Here is a 21,395-nt window from a genome sequence, read left to right on the forward strand (position 1 = left end):
AGCCTCGCACACTAGGCTAGCCTGCGATCTGTGCCAGGGTCCTAGCCTTCTAATCAGGATCTACAGTACCGAGAGAAGAGCCCTGCATCCTACTGTCCAGGGGCCCTATAATCTGGGCAAGTATCAGCTTCCTCCTCCTAAGCATCCGAGAATCATCTGGAGAAGTACACAGCCTCCTCTGGATCCCAGTGATCTGGAGAAGTACACAGCCTCCTCTGTGGGATCCCAGTGATCTGGAGAAGTACACAGCCTCCTCTGTGGGATCCCAGTGATCTGGAGAAGTACACAGCCTCCTCTGTGTGATCTGGAGAAGTACACAGCCTCCTCTGTGTGATCTGGAGAAGTACACAGCCTCCTCTGTGTGATCTGGAGAAGTACACAGCCTCCTCTGTGTGATCTGGAGAAGTACACAGCCTCTTCTGGGATCCCAGTGATCTAGAGAAGTACACAGCCTCCTCTGTGGGATCCCAGTGATCTGGAGAAGTACACAGCCTCCTCTGTGGCATCCCAGTGATCTAGAGAAGTACACAGCCTCCTCTGTGTGATCTGGAGAAGTTCACAGCCTCCTCTGGATCCCAGTGATCTGGAGAAGTACACAGCCTCCTCTGTGGGATCCCAGTGATCTGGAGAAGTACACAGCCTCCTCTGTGTGATCTGGAGAAGTTCACAGCCTCCTCTGGATCCCAGTGATCTGGAGAAGTACACAGCCTCCTCTGTGGCATCCCAGTGATCTGGAGAAGTACACAGCCTCCTCTGTGTGATCTGGAGAAGTTCACAGCCTCCTCTGGATCCCAGTGATCTGGAGAAGTACACAGCCTCCTCTGTGGGATCCCAGTGATCTGGAGAAGTACACAGCCTCCTCTGTGTGATCTGGAGAAGTTCACAGCCTCCTCTGTGTGATCTGGAGAAGTACACAGCCTCCTCTGGATCCCAGTGATCTGGAGAAGTACACAGCCTCCTCTGTGTGATCTGGAGAAGTACACAGCCTCTTCTGGGATCACAGTGATCTAGAGAAGTACACAGCCTCCTCTGTGGATCCCAGTGATCTAGAGAAGTACACAGCCTCCTCTGGGATCCCAGTGATCTAGAGAAGTACACAGCCTCCTCTGTGGATCCCAGTGATCTGGAGAAGTACACAGCCTCCTCTGTGAGATCCCAGTGATCTGGAGACGTACAAAGCCTCCTCTGTGGGATCCCAGTGATCTGGAGAAGTACACAGCCTCCTCTGTGGGATCCCAGTGATCTGGAGAAGTACACAGCCTCCTCTGTGGGATCCCAGTGATCTGGAGAAGTACACAGCCTCCTCTGTGGGATCCCAGTGATCTGGAGAAGTACACAGCCTCCTCTGTGGGATCCCAGTGATCTGGAGAAGTACACATCCCCCTCTGTGTGATCTGGAGAAGTACACAGCCTCCTCTGGGATCCCAGTGATCTAGAGAAGTACACAGCCTCCTCTGTGGATCCCAGTGATCTGGAGAAGTACACAGCCCCCTCTGTGTGATCTGGAGAAGTACACAGCCTCCTCTGGGATCCCAGTGATCTAGAGAAGTACACAGCCTCCTCTGTGGATCCCAGTGATCTGGAGAAGTACACAGCCTCCTATGTGGATCCCAGTGATCTATAGAAGTACACAGCCTCCTCTGTGGGATCCCAGTGATCTAGAGAAGTACACAGCCTCCTCTGTGGGATCCCAGTGATCTAGAGAAGTACACAGCCTCCTCTGTGGCATCCCAGTGATCTAGAGAAGTACACAGCCTCCTCTGTGGATCCCAGTGATCTGGAGAAGAACACAGCCTCCTCTGTGGGATCCCAGTGATCTAGAGAAGTACACAGCCTCCTCTGTGGGATCCCAGTGATCTGGAGAAGTACACAGCCTCCTCTGTGGGATCCCAGTGATCTGGAGAAGTACACAGCCTCCTCTGGATCCCAGTGATCCAGAGAAGTACACAGCCTCCTCTGTAGGATCCCAGTGATCTGGAGAAGTACACAGCCTCCTCCTCTGTAGGATCCCAATGATCTGGAGAAATACACAGCCTCCTCTGTGGGATCCCAGTGATCTAGAGAAGTACACAGCCTCCTCTGTAGGATCCCAGTGATCTGGAGAAGTACACAGCCTCCTCCTCTGTAGGATCCCAGTGATCTGGAGAAGTACACAGCCCCCTCTGTAGGATCCCAGTGACCTGGAGAAGTACACAGCCTCCTCCTCTGTAGGATCCCAATGATCTGGAGAAGTACACAACCCCATCTGTAGGATCCCAGTGATCTAGAAAAGTACACAGCCTCCTATGTAGGATCCCAGCGATCTGGTGAAGTACACAGCCTCCTCCCCTGTAGGATCCCAATGATCTGGAGAAGTACACAGCCTCCTCTGTAGAATCCCAGTGATCTGGAGAAGTATGCAGCATCCTCCTCTGTAGGATCCCAATGATCTGGAGAAGTACACAGCATCCTTTTCTGTAGGATCCCAATGATCTGGAGAAGTACACAGCCTCCTCTATAGAATCCCAGTGATCTGGAGAAGTACGCAGCATCCTCCTCTGTAGGATCCCAATGATCTGGAGAAGTACACAGCCCCCTCTGTAGGATCCCAATGATCTGGAGAAGTACACAGCCCCCTCTGTAGGATCCCAGTGATCTAGAGAAGTACACAGCCTCCTCTGTAGGATCCCAGCGATCTAGAGAAGTACACAGCCTCCTCTGTGTGATCCCAATGATCTGGAGAAGTTCACAGCCTCCTCTGTGTGATCCCAATGATCTGGAGAAGTTCACAGCCTCCTCTGTGTGATCCCAATGATCTGGAGAAGTTCACAGCCTCCTCTGTGTGATCCCAATGATCTGGAGAAGTTCACAGCCTCCTCTGTGTGATCCCAATGATCTGGAGAAGTTCACAGCCTCCTCTGTGTGATCCCAATGATCTGGAGAAGTTCACAGCCTCCTCTGTGTGATCCCAATGATCTGGAGAAGTTCACAGCCTCCTCTGTGTGATCCCAATGATCTGGAGAAGTTCACAGCCTCCTCTGTGTGATCCCAATGATCTGGAGAAGTTCACAGCCTCCTCTGTGTGATCCCAATGATCTGGAGAAGTTCACAGCCTCCTCTGTGTGATCCCAATGATCTGGAGAAGTTCACAGCCTCCTCTGTGTGATCCCAATGATCTGGAGAAGTTCACAGCCTCCTCTGTGTGATCCCAATGATCTGGAGAAGGTCACAGCCTCCTCTGTGTGATCCCAATGATCTGGAGAAGTTCACAGCCTCCTCTGTGTGATCCCAATGATCTGGAGAAGTTCACAGCCTCCTCTGTGTGATCCCAATGATCTGGAGAAGTTCACAGCCTCCTCTGTGTGATCCCAATGATCTGGAGAAGTTCACAGCCTCCTCTGTGTGATCCCAATGATCTGGAGAAGTACGCATCCTAGACATCTTAAGTGTCCTAATGTTCTAGTGAACTACGGGTCACAGTGATCTGGAGAAGTGGACAATCTTCTCCTTATTAGGATCCCTGTAATCAGGAAAACTACAAAGCCTACACATTTTAAGGATCCCACTGGTGTGGAGAAGTAGCCGTGCCATAGTCACAATGATTTAGAGAAGTACACAACCCCCTTCGCCTTTATGGCCCCAGTGATTTCGAGAAACTTTTTACCTCCTCCACTTTGGGATCCAAGTGATCAGGAGTCTTTGTGACTGCTCCACACTTTTAGAAACCTCTTCCATTGACTTCCCCATTGCTTTATGGTCTGTCGTGCCATGAAGAAGATCTTGCAGATCCGGAATCGATCAGCCATCGCAGTCCTCTTCCTCTTCTCCTTGTCATCTTCATTCCTTTACTTTATATACGCTGCCCCAGGCATAGGTAAGAGACTTGAGCGGTGGGAAATAGTGTGTGTTGTCAATGGGTGTGTATGACTGAGAGTGCAACTCTACTGACAGAATAGGACTAGACCAGCCACCTGTTATATGCCAGATGTTCAGTCCTGGTCATTGTATATGGTATCGTAGAGCCTTAGTGGCATGCATTACCTGTTCTTTAGGAGATATCCAGTCCTGGTCATTGTATATGGTATCGTAGAGCCTTGGTGACGTGTATTATCTGTTCTTTATAAGATATCCAGTCCTGGTCATTGTATATGGTATCGTAGAGCCTTGGTGACGTGTATTATCTGTTCTTTATGAGATATTCAGTCCTGGTCATTGTATATGGTATCGTAGAGCCTTGGTGACGTGTATTATTTGTTCTTTATGAGATATTCAGTCCTGGTCATTGTATATGGTATCGTAGAGCCTTGGTGGCATGTATTAACTGTTCTTTATGAGATATCCAGTCCTGGTCATTGTATATGGTATCGTAGAGCCTTAGTGGCATGCATTACCTGTTCTTTATGAGATATTCAGGCCTGGTCATTGTATATGGTATCGTAGAGTCTTGGTGGCATGTATTACCTGTTCTTTATGAGATATTCAGTCATGGTCATTGTATATGGTATTGTAGAGCCTTGGTGGCATGTATTAACTGTTCTTTATGAGATATCCAGCCCTGGTCATTGTATATGGTATCATAAAGCATTGGTGGCATGTATTATCTGTTCTTTATGAGATATTCAGTCCTGGTCATTGTATATGGTATCGTAGAGCCTTGGTGGCATGTATTACCTGTTCTTTATGAGATATTCAGTCCTGGTCATTGTATATGGTATTGTAGAGCCTTAATGGCATGTATTATCTGTTCTTTATGAGATATCCAGTCCTGGTCATTGTATATGGTATCATAGCCTTGGTGGCATGTATTATCTGTTCTTTATGAGATATTCAGTCCTGGTCATTGTATATGGTATCGTAGAGCCTTGGTGGCACGTGTTACCTGTTCTTTATGAGATATTCAGGCGGCCTTGTCATTGTATATGGTATCGTAGAGCCTTGGTGGCATGTATTATCTGTTCTTTATGAGATATTCAGTCCTGGTCATTGTGTATGGTCTCGTAGAGCCTTGGTGGCATGTATTATCTGTTCTTTATGAGATATTCAGTCCTGGTCATTGTGTATGGTCTCGTAGAGCCTTGGTGGCATGTATTAACTGTTCTTTATGAGATATCCAGTCCTGGTCATTGTATATGGTATCGTAGAGCCTTGGTGTCACGTGATACCTGTTCTTTATGAGATATCCAGCCCTGGTCATTGTATATGGTATCATAAAGCATTGGTGGCATGTATTATCTGTTCTTTATGAGATATCCAGTCCTGGTCATTGTATATGGTATCGTAGAGCCTTGGTGTCACGTGATACCTGTTCTTTATGAGATATTCAGTCCTGGTCATTGTATATGGTATCAGAGCATTGGTGGCCTGTATTATCTGTTCTTTATGAGATATTCAAGGCTGGTCATTGTATATGGTATTGTTGAGTTTTGGTGGCATGTACTATCTGTTCTTTATGAGCTATCCAGTCCTGGTCATTGTATATGGTATCAGAGCCTTGGTGACATGTATTACCTGTTCCTTGTGAGATATCCAGTCCTGGTCATTTCACAAGATGTTCTTAAGGTACCTTCACACTAAACGATATCGCTAGCGATCCGTGACGTTGCAGCGTCCTCGCTAGCGATATCGTTCAGTTTGACACCCAGCAGCGATCAGAATCCTGCTGTGATGTCGTTGGTCGGGGCTAGAGGGCCAGAACTTTATTTGGTCGCTGGATCTCCCGCTGACATCGCTGAATCGGTGTGTGTGACGATTCAGCGATGTCTTCGCTGGTAACCAGGGTAAACATCGGGTTACTAAGCGCAGGGCCGCGCTTAGTAACCCGATGTTTACCCTGGATACCATCCTAAAAGTTAAAAAAACCAAACGCTTCATACTTACCTTCCGCTGTCTGTCCCTCGGCGCTGTGCTTTCCTGCACTCACTGAGCACAGCGGCCGGAAAGCACAGCGGTGACGTCACCGCTCTGCTTTCCGGCCGCTGTGCTCACAGCCAGTACAGAGAAGCAGAGCGCCGGGGACAGACAGCGGAAGGTAAGTATGAAGCGTTTTTTTTTTTTTACTTTTAGGATGGTATCCAGGGTAAACATCGGGTTACTAAGCGCGGCCCTGCGCTTAGTAACCCGATGTTTACCCTGGTTACCGGCATCGTTGGTCGCTGAAGAGAGGTCTGTGTGACAGCTCTTCAGCGACCATACAGCGACGCTGCAGCGATCCGGATCGTTGTCTGGATCGCTGCAGCGTCGTTTAGTGTGAAGGTACCTTTACTCCTAATGAGATATTATCACTGTTTTTTAAGACTTAGGGCCCTATCCATCATTTTCGATTTATTGAAGCCATATTTTTATTTTTTGACTTATGGTATTCATTAACAATTTTTTAGCACCAGTCTCTTGAAAATGGAGCACATGGTTAATAAACTTTGGCGCAATGTCAAAAATGATCTTTATCTTTTAATTTAACTTTTTTTGTGACCATTTAGCACAAAAAGTCGCCACCTTTTTAAAAAGTCGCATGTTTGTCTAAGAAAAAACCCTGCCAAGTTGAAAATTCCTCTAGAAACCCGAAAGTCATTATCTCAGTAAATTAGAATAGTTAACAAAAAACACCTGCAAAGGCTTCCTAAGCGTTTAAAAAGGTCCCTTAGTCTGTTTCAGTAGGCTCCACAATCATGGGGAAGACTGCTGACTTGACAGATGTCCAGAAGGCAGTCAGTGACACACTCCATAAGGAGGTTAAGCCACAAAAGGACAAGGCTAAAGAAGCTGGCTATTCACAGAGTGCTGTATCCAAGAATATTAATGGAAAGTTGAGTGGAAGGAAAAAGTGTGGCAGAAAAAGGTGCACAAGCAACCGGGATAACCGCAGCCTTGAAAGGATTGTTAAGAAAAGGCCATTCAAAACTTCGTGGGAGATTTACAAGGAGTGGACTTACCTGGGCCAAGGAGAAAAAGAACTGGACTGTTGCTCAGTGGTCCAAGGTGTTGTTTTCAGATAACAGTACATTTTGCATTTCATTTGGAAATCAAGGTCCGAGAGTCTGGAGGAAGAGTGGAGAGGCCACAATCCAAGCTGCTTGAGGTCAGTGGTTGTTTGGGGAGCCATATCATCTGCTGGTGTAGGTCCACTGTGTTTTCTCAAGACCAAAGTCAGCGTAGCCATCTATCTGGAAATTTGAGAGCACTTCATGCTTTCCTCTGTCGACAAGCTTTTTGGAGAAGGAAATTTAATTCTCCAGCAAGACTTGGCATCTGTCCACACTGCCAAAAGTACCAATACCTGGTGTAAAAACAACAGTATCACTGTGCTTGATTGGCCAGCAAACTCAAAAGACCTTAACCCCCCCCTATGGGATATTGTCAAGAGGAAGATGAGAGACACCAGACCCAACAATGCAGACAAGCTGAAGGCTGCTATCAAAGCGACCTGGGCTTCCATAACACCTCAGCAGTGCCACAGGCCGATCACCTCCATACTCCGACCAAGTATTGAGTGCATTTACTGAACATACATTTCAGGAGGCCAACATTTCGGATTTTAAAATCATTTTTCAAGCTGGTGTTATAAAGTATTCTAATTTACTGTGATTATGCAAGCCATAATCATCAACATTAACAGAAATAAACACTTGAAATAAATCACTCTATAATGACTCTATATAATACATGAGTTTCTCTGTTTGTATTGAAGAACTGAAATAAATTAACTTTTTGATGATATTTTAATTTTGGGAAGAGCATCTGTATGTATTATATGTTCTATACCAGATGTGGAGACCTGATCAGTCCCAGCATATACTGACGTGGACTGAGCTTCCATCAAAGATCCTACGTACCGCCGAGAATCCGTGTGTAGATTATTTTACATACATTGCTGTGTTTATTGTGGGTAGACTGTGACAGGTCTTTTCATGGTCAGGCTCTGCTTTGACTTGTAGTCCCTCTCAAGGTCCAACTATTTCCTCTCTTTGAACTGCGATGGGAGTTTCCTGTGCCTATAGAGCTTCAAGGTGAGCGAAGGCCAGACAATATATGGATTGTGGTTGTTTCTAAGTCCAGTGATTGATGTCATTGACAGATCATTAAAGAGGCATTCCCATCTCCTAGATCCTATCCCAATATGTACCGGTAGTAGGTGTGGTGGTAATAATCATAATAATATCAGCAAATACCTGCAATTAGAAATGAGGTATATTTCTTCTGATAAGCTATGTTACCCCATGTGCAGGGCACATTGCAGTAGCTTAGATATCCATTGTTATGACCACTAACAACTAACTGTCACTATATCAGTGGCCATAACCATGGATAGTTAAGCTACTGCAATGCCCTGCACATGGGGTAAGCGACATAGCGTGTCAGAAGAACTATACTAAATTTCTAATTGGAGGTATTTGCTAATATTATTATTATTACACCTACTACATATTGGGATTGGATCTTGAAGATGGCCATACCCCTTTAAGTGATAATAATTGCAGAGACTCCTGGTCAGTGTAAATACAGGGACCGTTACCTGGTCAGTGATGTGTGAGTGAAGGGACTAATGTCTGGTCAGTGATGGACAGTAGCAATGCACTGACCAATGTCTAGGCAGTGGTGGATCAGTTCATGGACTAATGTCTTGTTGGTAATGGATCAGTACAGAAACTAATGTCTGGTCAGAGATGTATCAGCTTAAGAATTGATGTCATCTGGTCAGTGGTGGATAATTGTAGAGACTGATGTCTGGACTGTGGTAGAGCAGATCTAAGACTGACCAGTGATGAATCAGTACAAGGACTGATGTCTAATCAGAGATGGATCAATTTGGGGATTAATGTCTGGTCAGTCATCGATCAGTAGTGAGACTAATGTGTGGTCACTGATGGATCAGTACAGAGACTGATGTCAGTTAGTGATGGGGAAGTACAGAAACGGTCAGTGGTAGCTCAGATATAGGACTGATCAGTACAGGGACCGATGTCTGGTAAGTGGTAGCTCAGATATAGGACTGATCAGTACAGGGACCGATGTCTGGGTCAGTGGTAGCTCAGATATAGGACTGACAGTACAGGGACCGATGTCTGGACAGTGGTAGCTCAGATATAGAACTGATCAGTACAGGGACCGATGTCTGGTCAGTGGTAGCTCAGATATAGAACTGATCAGTACAGAGACCGATGTCTGGACAGTGGTAGCTCAGATATAGAACTGATCAGTACAGGGACCGATGTCTGGGTCAGTGGTAGCTCAGATATAGGACTGACAGTACAGGGACCGATGTCTGGACAGTGGTAGCTCAGATATAGAACTGATCAGTACAGGGACCGATGTCTGGTCAGTAGTAGCTCAGATATAGGACTGATCAGTACAGGGACCGATGTCTGGGTCAGTGGTAGCTCAGATATAGAACTGATCAGTACAGGGACCGATGTCTGGACAGTGGTAGCTCAGATATAGAACTGATCAGTACAGGGACCGATGTCTGGTCAGTAGTAGCTCAGATATAGGACTGATCAGTACAGGGACCGATGTCTGGTCAGTAGTAGCTCAGATATAGAACTGATCAGTACAGGGACCGATGTCTGGTCAGTAGTAGCTCAGATATAGGACTGATCAGTACAGGGACCGATGTCTGGGTCAGTGGTAGCTTAGATATGCGACTGATCAGTACAGGGACCGATGTCTGGGTCAGTGGTAGCTTAGATATGCGACTGATCAGTACAGGAACCGATGTCTGGGTCAGTGGTAGCTCAGATATAGGACTGATCAGTACAGAGACCGATGTCTGGTCAGTAGTAGCTCAGATATAGGACTGATCAGTACAGTGACCGATGTCTGGGTCAGTGGTAGCTTAGATATGCGACTGATCAGTACAGGGACCGATGTATGGTCACTAGTAGCTCAGATATAAGACTGATCAGTACAGGGACCGATGTCTGGTCAGTGGTAGCTCAGATATGTGACTGATCAGTACAGGGACCGATGTCTGGTCAGTAGTAGCTCAGATATAAGACTGATCAGTACAGGGACCGATGTCTGGTAAGTGGTAGCTCAGATATAAGACTGATCAGTACAGGGACCGATGTCTGGTAAGTGGTAGCTCAGATATAAGACTGATCAGTACAGTGACCGATGTATGGTCACTAGTAGCTCAGATATTGGACTGATCAGTACAGGGACCGATGTCTGGTAAGTGGTAGCTCAGATATAAGACTGATCAGTACAGTGACCGATGTATGGTCACTAGTAGCTCAGATATTGGACTGATCAGTACAGAGACCGATGTATGGTCACTAGTAGCTCAGATATAAGACTGATCAGTACAGGGACCGATGTCTGGTCAGTGGTAGCTCAGATATGTGACTGATCAGTACAGGGACCGATGTCTGGTAAGTGGTAGCTCAGATATAAGACTGATCAGTACAGGGACCGATGTCTGGTAAGTGGTAGCTCAGATATAAGACTGATCAGTACAGGGACCGATGTCTGGTCAGTGGTAGCTCAGATATAAGACTGATCAGTACAGAGACCGATGTCTGGTCAGTGGTAGCTCAGATATGTGACTGATCAGTACAGGGACCGATGTCTGGTAAGTGGTAGCTCAGATATAAGACTGATCAGTACAGGGACCGATGTCTGGTAAGTGGTAGCTCAGATATAAGACTGATCAGTACAGGGACCGATGTCTGGTAAGTGGTAGCTCAGATATAAGACTGATCAGTACAGGGACCGATGTCTGGTAAGTGGTAGCTCAGATATAAGACTGATCAGTACAGGGACCGATGTCTGGTAAGTGGTAGCTCAGATATAAGACTGATCAGTACAGGGACCGATGTATGGTCACTAGTAGCTCAGATATTGGACTGATCAGTACAGGGACCGATGTCTGGTCAGTGGTAGCTCAGATCTAGGACTTATCAGTGATAAATCAGTACAGGGACCGATGTCTGGTCAGTGAAGGTTTGATTGTTTTGGTTCTCGCTGCCAGTAGTCCTACCCGTCACTAACTTGAACAGTCACTAGCGCTCAGCCAAGCACTGCTCTCTGCTATTTTTGGAGACTGAAGAGGGGCTCATAGATTTTGTACTGAGACTGTTTCCAGTCTTGAAGAAGATCTGATTCAGCTGAGTACTACTGTTCTTTTGTTTTAGCGAACAGTGGGGGATTCAGCAACTAGATCCCAACTTGTCAACTCTTCCGACATGTCTCTATTTTGACATGTCAAAAGTTTTCTGACGTTGCAGTTAAACTTTAGCAAATGAAGATGATCCGTGTTCTAGTTTCCTACAATCTGCATCCGACTCACAAGGTCATGAGTGTAGAAGTGAAGATGTCTCTATTCTGGTGCTCTGAAGTCCTTGAGCTGTACGGTGCCAAGACAACAGAATATATCGACTATTGACTTGCCACTGTCGGTTTGTGTGAATTTAGGAACTGGATTAGGGTTACTTTACCATTCTCAGAACTGAGGAAATCCTTTCTGCAAAATCAATAAAGTGATGTGTAGACAATCGTCTAAGTTCACATTGCGTTAGCAGCAGCCCGTTCAACACATACGCTAACGGGCTGCTGCTAGCGCAAGTGCCGGCGCATCTGCTAGCTCCATCTGCGCTAGCAGTGACGGACCTGGAAACGCTGCAGTCCGCGTCTCAGGTCCGTCACTCAAATGATGGCATATCGCTAGCGCACGCCCATTGTGGGCGTGCGCTAGCGATGCGTCCGACATTGCATTCAATGGCGGCGTTATCGAACTACGTTAGACCGCGTTATGCCGCGGTGTAATGTAGTCGGTTTAATGTAGTCACTGAACGCAGTGTGAACTTAGAGACGAAGCAGATGTAGGAAACAATGGCGGAAGTGGGAAATAACCATATGTCATGATTATATGTGTGAATAACACACACAGGTATACACACAGGTCACAAGGTGGGTGACCTGAAATAAAGGAGGACTTGAAGGAGGCTAGATTGTGTTTCCTGTCAGGTCTGCCCTCAGAGCAAGTTTAGGAACATCCTTCAGATCTGCTGATATGAAAGCCATGCTCCATTAACAGAAATCTTATCTATATATATAATTGTCTAAGGGTCACTTCCGTCTTTCTGTCTGTCTGTCTGTCTGTCTGTAACGGAAATCCCAATTCACTGATTGGTCGTGGCTGTTTTGCCGCAACCAATCAGCGACGAGCACAGTCCAGCGGCAAAATGGCCGCTCCTTACTCCCCGCAGTCAGTGCCCGCTCCATGCTCCCCTCCAGTCAGCGCTCACACAGGGTTAATGGCAGCGTTAATGGACCGCGTTATCCAGCGGTGTAACGCACTCTGTTAACGCTGCTATTAACCCTGTGTGACCAACTTTTTACTATTGATGCTGCCTATGCAGCATCAATAGTAAAAAGATCTAATGTTAAAAATAATTTAAAAAAAATAAAAAATCATTTTATACTCACCTTCTGGATCCAGCCCAGGCCTTTCCCGTTCCTCGCGACGCTCCGGTAACCGGTCCATGCATTGATGTCTCGCGAGATGATGACGTAGCGGTCTCGCGAGACCGCACGTCAACATCTCGCGAGACCGCAATGCACTCTTGGGAGCGACGGGCACAGTCCGGCCGCCCCCTACTCCCCTGCAGTCAGTGCCCCCTCCATACTCCCCCCCCCCCCCCCAGTCAGCGCCCGCCGCCCACATAGAGTTGTAGCAGTCCATTAAACCGATTGCATTACACCGCGGCATTCTGTTAATGTTGCTATTGATCCTATGTGACAAACTTTTTACTATTGATGCTGCCTAAGCAGCATCAATAGTAAAAAAATATAATGTTAAAAATAATAATAAAAAAAAAATCGTGATATTCTCACCTTCCGTCGCCTCCGCAGCAGCTTTTCCTGCAGCTTGCGATGCTACAGTCCAACCGCTTCGCTGATTGGTCGCGACCAGCCGGTGTGACCAATCACCGACATTGGCGCTGCATTTAAATCCCGCTTCGTTGATTGCTCACGCCCAGCCGATGCGACCAATCACCGTCATCGGCGCGGGATTTAAATCCCGCTTCGTTGATTGCTCGCGCCCAGCTGGCGCGACCAATCAGCGACATTGGCGTGGGATTTAAATCCCGCTTCGCTGATTGCTCACGCCCAGCCGGTGTGACCAATCACCGACATTGGCGCTGGATTTAAATCCCGCTTCGTTGATTGCTCGCGCCCAGCCGGCGCGACCAATCAGGGACATTGCCACGGGATTTAAATCCTGCTTCGCTGATTGGTCGCGCCCAGCCAGCGCGACCAATCAGCAACATTGGCACGGTATTTAAATCCCGCTTCGTTGATTGCTCGCGCCCAGCCATTGCGACCAATCACCGTCATTGGCGCGGGATTTAAATCCCGCTTCGCTGATTGCTCGCGCCCAGCCGGCGCGACCAATCAGCGACATTGGCGTGGGATTTAAATCCCGCTTCGCTGATTGCTCACGCCCAGCCGGTGTGACCAATCACCGACATTGGCGCTGCATTTAAATCCCGCTTCGTTGATTGCTCACGCCCAGCCGATGCGACCAATCACCGTCATCGGCGCGGGATTTAAATCCCGCTTCGTTGATTGCTCGCGCCCAGCTGGCGCGACCAATCAGCGACATTGGCGTGGGATTTAAATCCCGCTTCGCTGATTGCTCACGCCCAGCCGGTGTGACCAATCACCGACATTGGCGCTGGATTTAAATCCCGCTTCGTTGATTGCTCGCGCCCAGCCGGCGCGACCAATCAGGGACATTGCCACGGGATTTAAATCCTGCTTCGCTGATTGGTCGCGCCCAGCCAGCGCGACCAATCAGCAACATTGGCACGGTATTTAAATCCCGCTTCGTTGATTGCTCGCGCCCAGCCGGCGCGACCAATCAGCGACATTGGCGTGGGGTTTAAATCCCGCTTTGCTGATTGCTCGCGCCCAGCCGGTGCGACCAATCACCGACATTGGCGCTGGATTTAAATCCCGCTTCGTTGATGGCTCGCGCCCAGCCGGCGCCAGCAATCAGTGACATTGCCACGGGATTTAAATCCTGCTTCGCTGATTGGTCGCGCCCAGCCAGCGCGACCAATCAGCAACATTGGCACGGGATTTAAATCCCGCTTCGCTGGTTGGGCGACATTGGCGCGGGATTTAAATCCCGTTTCGCTGATTGTTCGCGCCCAGCCGGCGCGACCAATCAGCGACATTGGCGCGGGATCTAATGTTAAAAATAATTAAAAGTAAAAAATCATTATATACTCACTTTCCAGATCCAGCCCAGGCCTTTCCCACTCCTCGCAACGCTCCGGTGACCGGTCCATGCATTGCGGTCTCGCGAGATGATGACGTAGCGGTCTCGCGAGACCGCTACGTCATCATCTCGCGAGACCGCAATGCACTCTTGGGACCGGAGCATCGCGAGGAGCATCGGTAAACGCCTCGGCTGGATCCGGGGGGCCGACGGAGGGTGAGTATATAACTATTTTTTATTTTAATTCTTTTTTTAGCAGATATATATTGCTATATACTATGTGGGCTGTGTTAGATACTGCGTGGGCTGTGCTATATACTACATTTCTGTGCTATATACTACATGGCTGGGCAATATACTATGTGGCTGAGCAATATACTACATGGCTGGGCAATATACTACGTGGCTGAGCAATATACTACGTGGCTGAGCAATATACTACGTGGCTGAGCAATATACTACATGTTTGGGCAATATACTACTTTGCTGAGCAATATACTACGTGGCTGAGCAATATACTACATGGCTGGTCAATATACGTGGCTGGGCAATATACTATGTGTCTGCTATTTACTACGTGGCCTGTGCTATATACTACGTGGGCTGTGCTATATACTACGTGGGCTGTGCTATATACTGCGTGGGCTGTGCTATATACTACGTGGGCTGTGCTATATACTATGCGGGCTGTGCTATATACTACGTGGCTGTGCTATATACTACATGGCTGTGCTATATACTACGTGGCTGGGCAATATACTATGTGGGCTGTGCTATTTACTATGTGGCTGTGCTATATACTACGTGGCTGTGTTATATGCTATGTGGCTGTGCTATATACCACGTGGCTGTGCTATATACTATGTGGCTGGGCAATATTTTACGTGGCTGTGTTATATACTACGTGGCTCTGCTATATACTACGTAGGCTGTGTTATATGCTATGTGGCTGTGCTATGTACTACGTGGCTGTGCTATATACTACTTGGCTGTGCTATATACTACGTGGCTGGACAATATACTACGTGTCTGTGCTATACACTACGGGCGCTGTGCTATATACTATGTGGCTGGGCAATATACTAAGTGGCTATGTTATGTACTATGTGGGCTGTGTTATATACTGCGTGGCCTGTGCTATATACTACGTGGCTGTGCAATATAGTATGTGGGCTGTGCTATATACTACATACATATTCTAGAATACCCGATGCGTTAGAATCGGGCCACCATCTAGTGTTATATATTCTGCTCAAGAGTAGCATGACGAGGCCTTAACCTGATCAGATATTTAGCTGTTGTCACCAGCACATGGAGCAGCTGATTCAGTTAGATTTCACACTGGTATACACATGATTTGGGCACAATGCACCAGCGATAATCCTATAGCTGCAATATCAGCATGTGACTTGTTATTTCCTGTATAGCCCTGAGCACATGCAGTAGGTCAGTGCAGGGTTTGCTGCACAAAATGTAGGCTGTGGACAGAAATCCCTAAACTGTTCATAGGAGTGTTAGGGGTCGAGTTCCCGCTTCTGCACTGGGGGAATCTCGAGCCACTTCCGCTGCGGTCTCCCATTCTTGTCCAGCCGCAGTGGAGCCTGCTCAGCAAGGACGTCGGTCCCAGCGTCTTGCTCATTCTCACTCTGTTCAGAGAGTTAGTGCTGCTTCTCCAGTCTCTGCCATTAAAGTCAGTACTGGTCAGCAACGAGCGGACTTCTCTGGGACTAAGTCCTTGTCTGCATGTACTGAGCATGCCCAGCGTAAGGTCTCCCGTTGGAGATCGAGGGTCATGTGCTCAGGCTCTGCAGCACATTCCATTGGTCCTCTTGGCAGGTCCTAGAAGGGCAAAAGTGCTGTGGCCACTTCCTGTGCTGCTCCTATATAAACTGCGCATGACCGCACGGCCATGCGCTAGTATTGTCTAACAATTGTTGATGTGTGTATGTTGTGAGTGCAAGTCGTCCTTTGAAAACCCTTCCCTATTGAATGTCTGTTCGCGGAAGGTGTATGGCTGCTACCTAGCGCCCGACTTAGCCTACAGCACTAGACACACATCTCAGCGTCCTGTAGCTGTGCCTGCCAGTACGGCGCCGTGCGCATGCCTTGCGCTTTCCATACCCGAGTCTGGGTGGTTAGTGGCGTCCGTTAGTGCGGCATCGCTCGCACTCTTGTGCACTTACTTCTTAAAGTTCTCTACACACCCAGTTGCGGTGTTACGCCAGCAAGGGTCTAATCGGGCTCCAATCCCTTCTGGGGTTAAGTCCGCTGACCACTTGCTCGCGCACTAGTGCGGTACTGCGGTCCTGTGGATTAACAGGATCGCTTTCTTCACGCTGGGTGAGGTTTAACCCACGCGTGTATCCTTTAGTGTACCGCCATATTGTCCGTCTTGCTAGCTGCAGAGTCTTTTACCTGCACGGTGGACCTCGGACTGCGAACGCACCTAGTTTCGTACCATCTATACATGGTGCGTTCCGCCAGTCCTTAACATAATACTAGCGCCAAGGTCTGGCTAGTATGGCGGACATTCAGCAATCTTTGCGGTATATCCAGCAGTTGGAGGGTAGGTTGAAGGTTCTCGAGAACTCAACCTCAGCTGTGGATGTTACCGCAGTTGCTGTAAAGGCTGCTGGCGTGGCGGCAGCAACCTTGTCCACTGCCACCCCTGTTCCGACATTATCCCGCCTCCCGTTGCCAGAAAAATTTTCTGGAGATTGCAAAACTTGTAGGGGATTCGTGAGTCAGTGCTCTATCCACCTCGAGCTCCTGGCTGCACGTTTTCCTACAGAGCGGGCTAAGGTGGGATTTATTGTCTCGCTGTTGTCGGACAGGGCGTTGGAGTGGGCTACGCCGCTGTGGGAGCGTGATGATCATGTGGTGCAGAGTGCTCCGTTGTTTCTGGGCACGCTGAAAAAGGTCTTTCTAGGACCTCAACTCACCCATGATACAGCGCTCCAACTACTGGCATTAACTCAGGGTGAGTCCTTGGTCAGCCATTTTTCCGTCCGATTCCGTATGTTAGCTTCCGAGCTGGAGTGGTCGGATAAAGCCCTTATCCCCATATTCTGGAGGGGCCTGGCTGACCATGTTAAGGACGCTCTGGCCACTAGGGAGATTCCTGCCACACTGGAGGAGTTAATATCTATTTCTACTCGTATAGACCTCCGTTTTAACGAGCGGAGGTTGGAACGAGCCCAGTGTAGGCAGAGGTTTCGGCTGGCTCCTACCTTCGCCAAACCTTTGAAATCTCCAGTCCAGACATCTGAGTCACATGAGACCTTGGAGGTGACACGAGCGGGATCCAAGTCTCAGTCCGCTCGTGCACATAAGGTTCGTCATGTTCGCCAGCAGTCAGGACGTCTTGCCTCCAAGAGTCCTCAGCGGTCGGGGAAACGTCAGCGTCTAGTGGCAGTTGGAGGAGGTACACTAGACACGGCGACGTTTGCCTCAAAGTTGTCCTTCAAGGGGACAATTACCATAGGCCCATCCACTCTCACGGTCGAGCTATGCTTGGACTCTGGGGCAGAGGGTAACTTTATGTCCTCCGCCTTTGCCCAGCGTCACGCAATACCCTTGGTGATGCTCGCCCAGCCAGTGACCGTTCGAGTGGTAAATGGGTCAACACTACCTTCACAGATTACCCACCAAACCATTCCCTTCACCCTATCTGTGTCTCCATCACATCAGGAGATAATCTCCCTATTAGTCATTCCTGAGGGAATTGATGAGGTCCTGTTGGGGATGCCATGGCTTCGCTACCATTCTCCTCATATTGAGTGGTCCTCTGGGAGAATTTTGGGATGGAGTAAATCCTGTGAGGGTAGATGTCAGAGGGAGTGCGTTCAGGTTGCTTCTACACAGGTACCCGCAGATCTTTCCTCTCTCCCCAAGCACTATTGGTCCCATGCAGACGTGTTCTCCAAAAGAGCTGCGGAGACCCTTCCGCCTCACCGCCCCTATGACTGTCCTATTGACCTCTTGCCTGGTGCTGAGCCTCCCCGGGGTCGAGTCTACCCGTTATCTCTCCCGGAGACGGAGGCAATGTCCCAGTATATTCAGGAGAATCTGGCAAGAGGATTCATTAGGAAGTCAGTGTCACCGGCAGGGGCTGGGTTCTTCTTCGTACAGAAGAAGACTGGAGACTTACGTCCATGCATAGACTACAGGGGTCTTAACGCAATTACCGTTAAGAACAAGTACCCATTACCCCTGATATCTGAGCTCTTTGATAGGCTACGGGGAGCAAAGGTATTTACAAAGTTAGATCTGCGGGGTGCTTACAACCTGATTCGCATCCGTGAGGGGGATGAATGGAAGACGGCTTTTAACACCAGGGATGGGCACTATGAATATCTAGTGATGCCCTTTGGGCTCTGTAATGCCCCAGCCGTTTTCCAAGACTTTGTGAACGACATCTTTCGGGATATGCTCACCACCTCGGTCGTAGTCTATCTGGATGACATTCTCATCTACTCTCCAGATATAGACTCCCATCGGAGAGATGTTCGCAAAGTCTTCGACCTCTTACGGGCAAACTCCCTCTACGCTAAGTTGGAGAAGTGTGTGTTTGAGCAGGAGTCCTTGCCTTTCCTTGGATATATCATTTCTGCCCAGGGTTTGGCTATGGATCCTGCCAAGCTACAGGCTGTAATGGACTGGCAGGAACCCCATTCTCTTAAAGCGGTGCAGCGCTTTATGGGGTTCATTAATTATTATCGCCAGTTCATTCCACACTTCTCAACTTTGGTAGCTCCCTTGGTCGCCCTCACCAAGAAGGGAGCAAATCCCAAGTTGTGGTCAGAGGAGGTCTCCAAGGCCTTTCTCTCGATTAAGTCACACTTCGCTAGCGCTCCCATCCTACATCGCCCCGATGTAGATAAACCATTCATCTTGGAGGTGGATGCCTCATCCGTTGGTGCTGGAGCAGTCCTTTTCCAAAAGGATGCTCAAGGTCGGAAGCATCCTTGCTTCTTCTTCTCCAAGACCTTCACACCAGCGGAGAGGAATTATTCCATCGGGGACAGGGAGTTGCTAGCTATGAAGTTGGCTTTTTCAGAGTGGAGACACCTCTTGGAGGGAGCTCGCTTTCCCTTCCAAGTCTTCACTGACCACAAGAACTTGGTGTATATACAGACGGCCCAGCGGCTGAATTCTCGCCAGGCTAGATGGTCCCTGTTCTTCTCCCGGTTCCATTTTACTCTCCATTTTCTCTCCGGGGAGAAGAACGTTCGTGCCGACGCTCTCTCCCGCTCCGTAGTGTCATCTGAGGAGGAGGAGGAGGAGCCTCGGCTTATTGTCCCTTCTGAGAGCCTGAGAACTGTAGCTCCGGTTTCGCTAGAGTCTGTGCCCCCGGGCAAGACTTTCGTGCCAGCTAACTTGCGACCGGAGGTTCTCTCTTGGGCTCACTCCTCCAGAGTGGGGGGGCATTTTGGGACAAAGAGGACATCAGAGCTTTTGGCGAGAACATACTGGTGGCCGCATATGGCCCGAGATGTCAGGGACTACATTCAGGCGTGCGTTTCTTGCGCCCAGAATCGGTCTCCTCGGCAACGGCCTGCTGGGTTGCTTTACCCTCTACCGGTGGCAGACAGGCCCTGGGAGATGGTCGGAATGGACTTTGTGGTGGGTCTACCCAAGTCGCGTGGCTGCTCCATTATTTGGGTTGTCACTGACCATTTCTCTAAGATGGTGCATTTGGTGCCGCTTCCTCGGTTACCCTCAGCACGGGCCTTGGCGGTGTTGTTCGTTAAACACGTTTTCCGTTTGCATGGTATGCCTGATAAAATTGTCAGCGATCGGGGTCCCCAGTTCGCATCTCGGTTTTGGAGAGAGCTCTGCCGTTTACTCAGCATAGAGTTAAACCTCTCCTCTGCTTACCATCCCGAGACGAATGGGTTGGTGGAGAGAACCAACCAGACTCTGGTGACATATTTGCGACATTTCGTTTCTGCTAGGCAGGATGACTGGGCATCTTTGCTACCTTGGGCGGAATTTGCCCTGAACAACGCCGTAGCCGATTCCACTGGTCAAACTCCTTTTCTCCTTAATTACGGCCAGCATCCGCGTGTCCCTGTGCCCATGCCCGTGTCCTCCACCGATTCCAGGGTGGCAGACTGGGCGGTGGAGGCACGTGACATCTGGGACCGCACACAGGATGCTATCCGGGCCTCCAAGGAGAGAATGAGGGTTTCGGCTGATACACACCGGCGCCCCGCTCCGGTCTTTGCTCCCGGCGACTTAGTGTGGCTCTCCGCCCGTAACATCAGGCTGCGAGTTGAGTCCACTAAGTTTGCTCCTCGCTACATTGGCCCGTTTAAAGTTCTGGAACAGGTCAACCCTGTGGTTTACCGTTTGGCCATTCCTCCACGCCTTGGTATCACCGATACCTTTCACGTTTCCCTCTTAAAGCCCGTTCGTTTGTCTCGGTTTTCTGAGTCATCTGCTGGGACATCGGGTTCATCCACGGATGAATTTGAGGTGAATGCTATTGTGGGAAGCAAGGTGGTACGTGGCAAAAAATTTTTTTTGGTGGATTGGAAGGGTCATGGTCCAGAGGATAGAACCTGGGAGCCTGTGGAGCACATTCGGGCTCCGCAGCTCATTGCTGCCTTTGAACGTAGCGAGGCCCAAGGAGGGGGGGGCCCTAGGAGGGGGGGTAATGTTAGGGGTCGAGTTCCCGCTTCTGCACTGGGGGAATCTCGAGCCACTTCCGCTGCGGTCTCCCATTCTTGTCCAGCCGCAGTGGAGCCTGCTCAGCAAGGACGTCGGTCCCAGCGTCTTGCTCATTCTCACTCTGTTCAGAGAGTTAGTGCTGCTTCTCCAGTCTCTGCCATTAAAGTCAGTACTGGTCAGCAACGAGCGGACTTCTCTGGGACTAAGTCCTTGTCTGCATGTACTGAGCATGCCCAGCGTAAGGTCTCCCGTTGGAGATCGAGGGTCATGTGCTCAGGCTCTGCAGCACATTCCATTGGTCCTCTTGGCAGGTCCTAGAAGGGCAAAAGTGCTGTGGCCACTTCCTGTGCTGCTCCTATATAAACTGCGCATGACCGCACGGCCATGCGCTAGTATTGTCTAACAATTGTTGATGTGTGTATGTTGTGAGTGCAAGTCGTCCTTTGAAAACCCTTCCCTATTGAATGTCTGTTCGCGGAAGGTGTATGGCTGCTACCTAGCGCCCGACTTAGCCTAC

At 48.9% G+C, this 21,395-nt stretch overlaps 1 protein-coding gene across 1 annotated transcript in view; it reads left to right on the forward strand.

The window, feature by feature from the left end:
• The first annotated feature begins 2,065 nt into the window (after positions 1–2,065).
• Positions 2,066–21,395, forward strand: part of B4GALT5 (beta-1,4-galactosyltransferase 5) — a 56,147-nt gene continuing 36,817 nt past the window's right edge. Inside the window, exon 1 of the mRNA XM_069750818.1 lies at positions 2,066–3,853. Coding sequence (XP_069606919.1) covers positions 3,733–3,853 — 121 coding nt within the window. The 5' untranslated portion in view covers positions 2,066–3,732. The remainder of the gene's footprint in view (positions 3,854–21,395) is intronic.

The sequence above is a fragment of the Ranitomeya imitator genome, chromosome 2, assembly GCF_032444005.1.
Source record: "Ranitomeya imitator isolate aRanImi1 chromosome 2, aRanImi1.pri, whole genome shotgun sequence".
NCBI lineage: Eukaryota > Metazoa > Chordata > Amphibia > Anura > Dendrobatidae > Ranitomeya > Ranitomeya imitator.